The sequence below is a fragment of the Molossus molossus genome, unplaced genomic scaffold (assembly GCF_014108415.1).
Source record: "Molossus molossus isolate mMolMol1 unplaced genomic scaffold, mMolMol1.p scaffold_m16_p_14, whole genome shotgun sequence".
Classification (NCBI taxonomy): Eukaryota; Metazoa; Chordata; class Mammalia; order Chiroptera; family Molossidae; genus Molossus; species Molossus molossus.
The window spans coordinates 19,662,418-19,673,260 of record NW_023425349.1 but is presented as its reverse complement, the minus strand read 5'-3'; the positions used below and the strand labels follow the sequence as shown (position 1 = coordinate 19,673,260).

Here is a 10,843-nt window from a genome sequence, read left to right as displayed (position 1 = left end):
CCACATCTTAGGAGTTACTTCTTTACAGACAAAACTAAAGCTCAGAGAAGTAAAATGACTTGTTCAAGGTTACCCAGTTAGTAAGTGGTGAATCCTGGTCTGTCTGTGTATGGCCTTATGAAGAGATAGCATAGGGTTTTATTGAATCTGTTGGGAACACTGGCCAGATAGATAAGTTTAGCGAGTGTGACCTGTGCAGCTTTAACCTCTCCACGTTTTCTGTGGCCCTTTGACAAGTCACTGCATCTCCCTCTGACTTCGTGCCGAAGGGAGTTGATACTTGCAGCATTTCTACCTCAGGAACCCATGAGGATCCTGTAGTGTTATCCAGCAGGAAATGATTTACATTTTGAGATAGATGATGTGTTGGTGTGGAGCTATCGTAGCATTGTAGCATGTCTGACCTCTGGAGTACTAAAAGCCAGAAGCACAATCCACCCACTTGATTGGTGTACCAAAGATAGCCCCAGACATTTCCAGGTGCCCCCTAGGAGGATGGCATTGCCTCGAGGTTAGAACTACTGAATGTGAGGATGTTTTCCTGTCCAAAAAGATTCAGACCAATGTCTTCTTATTTGGATGGCTATAAACATTTCAGGAAAATAAGTCTTAGTTCAGTTGAAAATTCTCCATAACTTAATAGCTAGGTGACTTTGAACAGGGCAGCTAACCTTGTGGAGCCTCAGTTTGATCTGTGAATGGGGATAAAGTTTACTTCACTGGGTTAGTGGGCCGAAGTGCAGAAGCATGTGTTCCTTCCTGAGCTCCCCCAGCTCCTCTCCCTGTTCCTCTTATCTCTGAGAACATGGTGAGCTCATTGCCTAACTTACCTGCCACAAGGTTAAGGAGCAAGGACATGTAGAGAAATGAAGTCAGTGGGAAGAAGTTGAGTCCCAGCTTTGGTGCAATTATTTTTGATGGCGCAAGTGGAGCGGTAGGTACTAGTCCCCTGGCGGGATACGTTGGTGACTTTCCAGTTTTGTAATGGAGAACTTTTTTTCACTTTTTCTTCACATCTTAAGACCATTTGGTTTTACTAAATGTGAAATATATGTTTTGGCTATTTTGGAATATCTTGTACGTTAAGACCCCCTAAGAATTTATAGAAGCTAATTCCATTAAATGCACAAATGTTTGGAGCAAATAAACCAACTCAGTTTCAGGTCTCTGAAAGCCTATTTTACCAAAAACAAAACAAAATGTTTTCTTTTTATAATTGTGATGGTGTTTTAACCACTTTGACATTGCTTAGGGCCCTGGGCCACCAGGCAATAGAAACACGTGGGAAGCAGAAAGCTGGGTTTTTAGACACTGCGGAAATGGCACCTTGCAGTCAAGCAGCAGCTCGGGCATCCGAATCCTACCTAATTTTCTTTGGTTCCTAGATTCTGCACGGCCTGGGATGGGAGCTAAGGCTTTTACTCTATCCAGGGTTTTTGACTACCTCTTGAGGCCAGAATTTCAGTGCTTGGCTCCACCCTGCATCTAGTCTTCTCATCAGGGTCTCTGCACCTATCAAGAGGAATAAAAACCTTTTCCTCCAAATCCCAGGGTTCTTTTGATCCATTAACCCTGCCTGCTTTCACCTTCAAACTTGCAGACTCAACATTCCATAAAGCGCTTACCCACAAGAGGTGGCCTTGTGCCAGAAGCAGCAAAGAGCACGCCCTCCCTGCTGCTAAGTGCTCTCTGCCACCCTGGACAGCCCTGCCCTTCTCTTTCCCTAGTTCTGACACAGCCGAATACATGTTTGAATAAGTGAATAAATGAATGAACACAGACCACTTTTACTGGGACTGGTGGCAAGATAGAAAACTGCAAGGGGGAGACACGCATTTTGCTCACAGAATTGAAGCTCATTTCCCAAATTTTTTAGCAACACAATAAAAAGTACAAAATAGAGTTTAAACAGTGAGCAAGTTCGAAGCAGCCCGGTGAGAAATGCAGCTTGCTGTTTGGGCTAGTCAGGTTCCTGGAGACAGTTGTCCGGCCCTTTGGCACAACTTGGTGTGTAGTTCTATAATCACAGATCTGCGTCCCTGCCCTTCCATGACCCCCTGTTTAATACCCAGAGGCCTCCTTGCATCTTTTCCCAGCCCTTTAGCTTTCAGAGGGTCTCATTATAGTAGGACTCTGGTCCCAGAGGCAAACGCATGGCCTCGCTGATCCGTGGGTTGTACAAATGACTGGTGTTACAGAGGAAGACAACTGTAGGTGAGGCTCTGCCGTCCCCACAACCAGCAGCAGCTGAGATAAGTTTGGTTTCGTGTCTGGAACATGCTCACCCCATACTCCAAAGGAATTGCTTGGTCCAAAAAATGGAGAAGATGAGCAACAGAGAGACACTGAGGATGACGGCCATCAGGTAGGCAAAGATGCGGAACTGAGGGTTGTGGAAGCACTCCCTCAGAGCGTAGTGGCTGGGGATGGGCAGAGGCGTGGCGGTGGGGTCCGTGGCCTGGGGGGCCTCCGTCTGGCTCCCAGGCTCAGGGCCTAGGTCCAGCGTGTAGACCCGGGGCTGGCGCAGGAAGTAACGGCTCTTGGGCTGGTCCTTGAGACAAAGCTCATGGCCTTCCAGGATGATGTGGTGGGGCTCCAGGCGGAGCAGGGTGAGCATGGCGGTGTCTGTGGGCAAATCAGTGACAGGCTGCCCGGAGGCCAGCACAGTGGGCTGACGACAGAGGGGGCACAGTAACCGGCGCCGGACTGGAGTCACCAGGCTGAGGTGGGCCAGGCATTCCACGCAGAAGGAGTGGCAGCAGTCCAGCACTTTCGGGGTGTGAAACGTGTTGTTGAAGGGGTTCCAGCAGACAGGGCACTCAGGCTCCCGGCCCTGCTGCTCAGCCATCTTCAGACCAGAAGCCAGGAGGGCTGGCAAAAGGCATCCAGGCAGGAAGAGAAAAGAAGCAGAAGAACACTCATTAAGCTCTGTCCCTGTGCTTGGTCCTGGGCTCTGCTGTGAGTTGTTAACAGGTATTATCACCTACATTTCACAGATAAGAAAACAGGTTCAAAGAGATGACGTGATTTGTTCCAGATCGTCCAGTCCTAAGCCGCAGAAGTAAGTCTGGTGCTCCTGCAGTGTCCCCTCTGTCAGGGTGTCGGCCTGTGCAACCCCACTAGTGATGAGCTGCCACTGGAGCAGACTGCACCCAGCTTTGGAAATGGATGAAAATGCTCCTTAAGCTCCATGTGATTGCCCTTGGCTTCTCGGACTCCAGGCAGAGGGAGGGGAGGGGAGCTGCAGTCAGTGGTTTGCACTAGAGAGCAGCGACTTCCTTCCTGGCTGCCTCAAATCCCTGACTAGTGCAGGGATGGGCTCTGTGAACTCCCCAGCCTGCACCTCTGGGAACAAAGGCCAGGCCCTCTTCCCCTCCTCCCACGTTGGGCCGGAGGGCCAGCCCTCCGGAGCCCATCTGTCCAGTCTTTTGTGCAGGGCTTTGGCAAGGGAGCCCTGGCAGGGCCTTTCCCCTTGACCTGGCAGCTTGGAGGCTCCCCTGCACAGGTCCCCAAATCAATCCTTCCAGAGCCTCTTCCCAAGGCTCGGCCTCCCCTGGCTCCTCCTCCCTCCCTTGGTCCCAGAAAACCCCCAGGGCACCCACCTGGGCTTCAGTTGGCACTAGAGTGGTCAGCAGACTACCCTGCAGGGCCTGAGGCTCCAGCCTCTCCCTCTCCTGAATCCACAAAGCTCTGGGAGACTGACTGCCTTCTTGCCACCAACCCAGGGCCGTCTCCATGGCAGCACACACGCAGCACCTGAGCTGCCAGATGGCCTGGGCTGCAACCTCTTGAGCACACCTGCCTGTGGCAAAGGCCAGAAAGCTGCCCAGGTGGTCGTGGGGTGGGGCAGTGGGGGACTGGGGTTCCCCCAGGGCTTGGCAACCAACCAACCCTGGAAGTCAACTATGTGGGCAGACCCTTCGAGACCTAGGATCATTGGCTGGAAAGGTGGGGGTGGCAGTTTCCTTTTTCTAGATTGTGAAGAGGGTAATTGAGCCTTCTGGGCTTCCTCCCTCCTGGGCCCTCAGTCTTCTCTAAAATGACTGAAACCTCCTTCTTCAAAGGGTCTGCCTGCCCTGCACTTCAGTTGCTGTGAAATTCACCTACTTACCCCGCCTAAAATCTCCAAGGTCAGATTCTGCAAGTCCTCGCCGCTCCCCTTCTGATCATTTCATGTGCTCAAGAAGCTGCAACCGGAACACAGGCACTGAGAGCTGCGATCTTCTGGTCTGAGGGTTGGCCATCCCAACCCTTGGAGACTTAAAAGGGGGGATCAGGAAGGAGGAGGAACGGCTCCAGCCCTGCTCCCCCATTTCAACCGGAAACAGTTTTTCTCATATCGGTTATTTGAATAAGTTTAAGAATTGAGCTGCTGAGGAAAATAAGTTTAAAAACTTCTCTGTCCCAGCCACACATTTTGCAGATGGAAGGTAAGAAATGACTGTCAGCCAAGGTCACCCAGCTGGGACTTGCCGACCACCACCATGTGCCGTCATAAAGGAGCACACTCACCCTTTCCGCTGCCTGCTGGCTGTCTGAGTAACTAGATAGCATTTGTATTTCTCAGGAGATTCCTTTTGTGGTAGGAATCTGGGACCTGTGCAGGGGCTTTGGGGGACAGTGAATCTCCCTTGTGCCCTGATCCGGCATCATCTACCCTGACTGAGTTGATGCCTGAAGCAAAACCTGCTTACACTCTCTCACCCAGGGCCTCCTGGCTTCTTCTAAACCCGGTCCCTGCTCTGTGCAGGGGAGACAGCACCAAGGTCTGCAGGAGGATGGGACAGCTCTGCCCAAAGCTAGGACAGTTTTCTAAGGATCCTTACCAACGAACGCCTTCTCTGCCGTCCATCCATGCTACAAACAGCTACTGAGTCACTGAGGGCTCACTGTAGGCCAGGCACTGCGCAGGGCACTGGGTCAATAGTGCTGAACAAAGCAGACATCATCTTTGACCTCACGACCTTTATAGTCTAGCAAGGGAAAGAGACACTTAATGAGAAACGGGCAATAAGTAAATATATAATTTTAATGAATATGATCAAGGACAAAAAGTCTAAATGGGCCGGGCCAGTGCGGCTCAGTGGCTTGCGCACCGTCCCATGGACTGAGAGGTCCCCGTTTGATTCCTGGTCAGGGCACAGGCCCAGGCTGCAGGCTCCATCCCTGGTAGGGGCATGCAGGAGGCAGCCGATCAATGTTTCTCTCACATTGCTGTTTCTCTCTCTCTCTGAAAAAATCAATAAAAACGTATTTACAAAAAAGTTAAAATGGGTTGGGGGTGGCGGTGGCTGCTTCAGATAAGATCACCCGGGAAGGTTTCTCCAAAGAGCTGGCGCGGAAGCTGAGACTGAAGGACGGGAAGAGTCCAGCTGTGCCGCGTGGAGGAAGAATGTTCCAGGTCAGGGGAACATGTCCCAAAGCCCTAAGGTGAGAAAAGGCCTGCCCACTCGAGGAAGTGAAATGAGTCCGGAGGGCTGAGGTGCGGCTGGGGGAGCTGGGGCGGGAATGCGGCTCAGGGCACCGGGGGGAGGAGGCGAGGGGGGGGGCTGCCTGGGAGCTGGCGGGGGGGGGGGGCGGGGGGGGGGGTGACCGACCGGTCCCGTTTCTAGTAGTTTGAAAACACCAAACACCATCCCCTGCAGAGCGGAGACCACGTGGCAAAGGACAGAGCGGACGTGGAAGACCGGGAGGGACTCCAGCAGGGGCCCAGGCTGGCTCGGCGGTACTTGACACAGCCGGGCAGCGGGCAGCGGCGGAGAAGAGCGAAGGGACAGGGTGAAAGTAGCTCTGGAGCTGGAACCGAACACGGGAACCACGCTGTCATGGCTCACGACCCTAGATCCACTGCTTATTAGGGTCGTTTAACCCCTCCCGGCTTCATGTTCTTCTGAAAAGGAAGCTAAAAGCGGGGCAAAGCTCCTAGATGGAGGCTGGCACCCGTAAAGACCATATATGAGGGGTTGGCATTTTCACTGCAAATGGATTTGAGAGAGAGGAAGGGTCGAGCCAGCTTCGAGACTATAAAACATTGTATGCTGAGCTTTGAGGAACACCCAAATTGATTACAGAAATACCCTTCAAAGCACTGCTCTGACTGTGAAGAATTGAAAACTACCTACGTATCTGATAGTGGGATATCAGTTAAATAAATTCTGGCCCACCCATATAAAGAGATATTCTGCAGCTTTTAAAATGATGTGATAAAACATTTATTAATATGGAAAGACATTAGGGTTATATCATCAAGAAAGCCATGTTAGAATATAACCTAATTTTCCAGTATATGTGTACAATGAGAAAAAATGACACCAAAATGTCAACAATGGTTATCTCGGGGGATAAGATTATAGGTGTTTGTGTCTTTTTAAATGAGCTTATCTGAAAATTCGAACTCTACTACAGTAAACTTGTCCTACTACTCTAAAGGATCTCCCCTCCCCCCAAAGCTGACCTACATTTCTGAAGTTCCATGGCCAAGCTCTAAAGAGGAGATACGATCCCTGTCTCATGCATCTTGGCCCTTATCTGCTGTGGCCCTCAGACATCCACTGCTGTTGCAGAATCAGCTGGTCAGAATCTAGACTCTCCAGGAAAGACCCTGGCGGAGTATCCACTACTCACTTCCAAGCCAGGACTTCTCTGCTACCGCAAATCTCAAACACCACCCCAAAGGCATCCACTCTGTCTTTGACCAAGTCAGTTTGCCAAATATTGTCTATAGCATCATCCCAACATTTTCAACCTCAAGAGACAGTATTTTTATAGCATTTCACAGTTTACAAAGAGCCCCAGTCCTTGCTAGGATCTAAGTATGGCAACTCATATCTAGATGGTAGAAATGCCTTCTATAATATGATATTTTTATACCCATTTTATAGAGGGGGAAGCCAAGGCTCAGAATGGTGAAGTGACTTGCCCATCCAAGGCTTCACAGCTAAATAATGGTTGAGCTTGAAAGATGACCCCAGGAGCCCTGCCTCCCCAGGCCATTGTTCACCTGGACTGGGCTGCCACTTGGGACTCCAAGGCACTGTGACCCAGATCTTCATGACCCTCTCTGGCTCCTTACCTGCTCCCTCAGGGCCTCTCCTCCTCTGCAGAGTGCCGCTCAGCAGCTGTGCTCTGCCTTCTGGCCTGGTTTCCAGGCAGCAGTGGGTGGGTCTCATTTGCTTGCGTCTTCGGGCAGCTCCTGGCCAGCTCTATTTCAGGTTTTCCGCTTCCTGAAGACTTTGGACTGTCTGATCACAGGGGACACCTGGAAGCTTTGGTTTCCATCTTCCTCCCATGAGTCACTCTTGGTTTTTCTCAAAGAGGGTCGAAGTCCACTCATCTTGCAGGCTTCTGCTCTGATTTTGGTTGGTCGCCTGTCATCTCTGATTGCATTTGCCCTCCACATGCTGACCGCCTGAACTGTGAGAATTATGTTTACCATTCAATCCAAATAGGCACTTCCCTACTCTAAGCCCCTACAAACAAAATACAAAGAGCTCTTGCAAAATACTAAGAAAAAAGTAAATAACCCATGAGAAAAACAGCCAGGAGGGAGAGGTATTTAAGCATAAGAATGAAGAGCCCGGGTTCTCAATCAAGTCAGACTTCTGGATGAGAGTCAAGTCCTCGCTCAGAATCCAGGCTGTACTTGCTAGTGTTGTGTATAGGTTTAAAATGATTTTAAATCCCCTCATTTATGACTTAAGCGAAGTTGTTTTAATCCACTTGTATATGACAAAGAAAAACAACTGCTTTGTGACAGAATGAAATAAATTATGCCGGGGTGTCGTCCTTCCACACCTGCTGTTGATAGTCAGCAGCCCACCCTGACAGGCCCTGCTTGGGGTTATCAATAAGTACATGCAGAGAAGCAACTTTGGCAAGGGGACATTTAGACTATAAATACTGAGAGTTTTTAAGGACTATTTGAGAGTTTTGGTTTGGCCAAGGTGACTATTTTCTAACCTGAAAACTCTCCAAAGAGTCACAACCACTGGATGTGTTTCTCTCCCATTGATGTTTCTCTCTCTTTCTTCCTCCTTCTCTCCCTCCTGCTCTATCTGAAGATAAATGCAAAAAATGTCCTCGGGTGAGGATAACAAAAAAACAAAACTCTCCGAAGACCCTTGGGCATTCATTCATTCGCTTGAATCTTGGTGAGATATTCCTGGAAGACAGGATAAATGGAGCAGAGGCCCTTGACAGAGAGCAGCCCGCCCACCAACACTCTCTAGGGAGGAAGGAAGAGGGAGACAGAGGAAGATAAACATTGATCCCTTGCCTCCCATACCCACCCTGACTGCATCCTGACTGGGGATCAAACCCCCTGAGTGGGAATCAAATTAGCAACCTTTCGGTGCACCAGACAACGCTCCACCAACTGAGCCGCATCAGCCAGGGCACAACAGAGAAATTTTGTGCTGGCAGCTAGAAGTCAGCTCTTTGGCTAGTTGCTGACTCACCTATGTGTATAAAAAGTAGTACCTACTTGTATAAAATGGTACACCTCATATTAAATGTGGAGTTTAGCCCTGACTGGTTTGGCTCAGCGGTTAGAGCATTGGCCTGCGGTCCAGAGAGACCCGGGTTCGGTTCCTGCTAAGGGCACGTACCTCGGTTGCAGTTTGTCCCCGGCCCTGGAGTGGTGACAGCCACTCGATGTGTCCCTTTCACGTCAATGGTTCTCTCTTTCTGTCTCTCTCTCTCCCTCCCACTCTATCTGAACAAAAAATGGAAAAATGTCTTTGGGTGAGTATAAAAAAAAAAAATTTTGGAGTTTATTTCTTCACCTCCCCTTGCCTGGCACAATAGTGATTAATCTGGTTTTTGTTTAGAGTATGTTATTTCTTTATTCAGCTTCTTAAGAGATATTATTCTTTATGCTATTGGCTTGTGAAATTATAATTCCCACAGCAAACCTGTGCTAAATAAATTGCTGGCAAAGACAGACATCAGTCTCTGAGTAGAACTTTTGCTATTTTCCCAAAACAAAACAACTAGCATGCCTGTATAATGAGATCTCTACAGAAACTTTAAAAAATAGAGACCTTCTGGATTGATGAACATGTGGCAGTTCTGGGAGCATGGAGTGTCCTTCCCACACACCCACCCTCTTCATCTCTTTCATCTGGATTCTCCTCTGTATCCTTTCTAATATCTTTTCTAATAAGCTGGTAAACATAAGTAAATGTTTATCTGAATTCCATGAGCTGCTCTAGCAAATGAACCAAACCCAAGAAGGGGGTCATGGGAACCTCTGAATTATAGCCAGTCGGTTAGAAGCACAGGTGACAGCCCGGTGGGTGTGGCCAAGTGGTTGAGCATGGACCCATGCACAAGAGGTTGCCGGTTCGATTCAGGGCACATGACCAGGTTGTGGGCCCAATCTCCAGTGGGGGGCATGCAGGAGGCAGCAATTGATGTACCCCCTCATCGATGTTTCTATTTCTCTCTCCCTCTCCTTTCCTCTCTCTCTGAAATCAATAAAGAAAAGAATTTTTAAAAAAGCACAGGTGACAACCTGGACCCTTAATTGGTGTCTGAAGCGTGTGTGTGTGTGTGTGGGGGGGCATTCTTGCAGGACTGAACCATTAACCTGTGGGACCTGACACTACCTCCAGGTAAGTAGTGTCAGAATTGAACTGAACTATAGGACACCCTACAATTGAATTGTTGGTGTTGGAGAACTGTTTGATGGCGTTGAAAAATACACACACATTGGTATTGGTGTCAGAATTGGAATATGCCTACATCTTTTAAGTGAGGATGTTTATTGTAGCTTTATTTTAACTACAAATGACTGAAAAAAATGTAAACACTCAGCTACAGCACATCAATCACGTGGAAAACTTCATACTCATTTCAAATGATGTTGTAGAAGACTTTACTGACTTGCAAAAACGGTCACAATATACTGTATATGGAGGGTGGAACAAAGTTTGTAAAATGATATATATAGTATGAGCCACTATATAGTGTTGTAAAACAAAATTTATGTATATACAATGTAAGTATAGAGAGGCCATGAGGCAAATGTCACAGTGGCTATCTCTGGGTGATGAGCTTACTGGTGCTGTCATTTTCTTTTTATTTATATTTTTTAAATTTTCATGAATAAATATGTATTACTTTTGTAACAGGAAAAGTCTCTTGAAAAGTAAGTAAATCTGAGTTTTCTGCGACCAGGGAATCTAGAATTTAAAAAGCAGGGAGAGAGTGTAAGAAATCAGTCAGGACATAGCAAGCATTAATCAAATAAACCATGGTTCATTAGCACGTCACTAATTGTCCAGTGAGCAGATTCAACATCCTAATGTCTCTGGGTGGTGGGGCCAAGCAGTACTTTGCAGACAGTGGAAAATTTTCCTGGGGAGATACCCATGAGAGAGAGTGAGGCATCTCAGGAATTTCAGAGTTGAATTAATTTAGTTTGTGCTTGGAGGGTGAGGTCAGTCAGCCAGAAAAGCACCTCATTTAAAGCAGTACCTTAGAACCCGGTGAGTGAAGAGTCCTGAGTCTTGGCGGAGCCCAGCCAAGGTCTGGAGTAGAGGCACAGAGCGGCTGAACCCCGCTGGGGCAGAGGAGGCCGCAGAAGGCAGAGGCAGAGGAGGAGGCCGAGATGAGTCGGGTTTGGGTCAGGAGATGGGCGGTGTTCAGCAGTCAGCCCCTCCAAGGGCAGGGGGCAACTCTCCCTGCAGGGCGCCAGGCTGTCATCACCCAGAACCTTGCTGTGGGCCTTTTCAGAGCCTAGGACACCCCCAGCAGCACAGCCATCACCTGGAGAGAAGAACCTCAGGCCCTCTCCAGGCCTACTGAGTCAGAAATTGAATTTTTACAAGTTCCCAGGAGA

At 48.8% G+C, this 10,843-nt stretch overlaps 1 protein-coding gene across 1 annotated transcript; it reads right to left on the bottom strand.

Moving 5' to 3' along the window:
• Nucleotides 1-2,144: 2,144 nt before the first annotated feature.
• RNF183 (ring finger protein 183) lies at nucleotides 2,145-2,875 on the bottom strand. Its single transcript, XM_036261972.1, has one exon. It carries the CDS (start codon nucleotides 2,846-2,848, stop codon nucleotides 2,282-2,284), a length of 567 nt encoding a protein of 188 aa, XP_036117865.1. The 5' UTR covers nucleotides 2,849-2,875; the 3' UTR covers nucleotides 2,145-2,281.
• Between the last annotated feature and the right edge of the window lie 7,968 nt (nucleotides 2,876-10,843).

Excerpts from the sequence above, each read along its gene's own strand:
- RNF183 (XM_036261972.1), bottom strand. The coding sequence starts at position 2,848 with ATGGCTGAGCAGCAGGGCCGGGAGCCTGAGTGCCCTGTCTGCTGGAAC.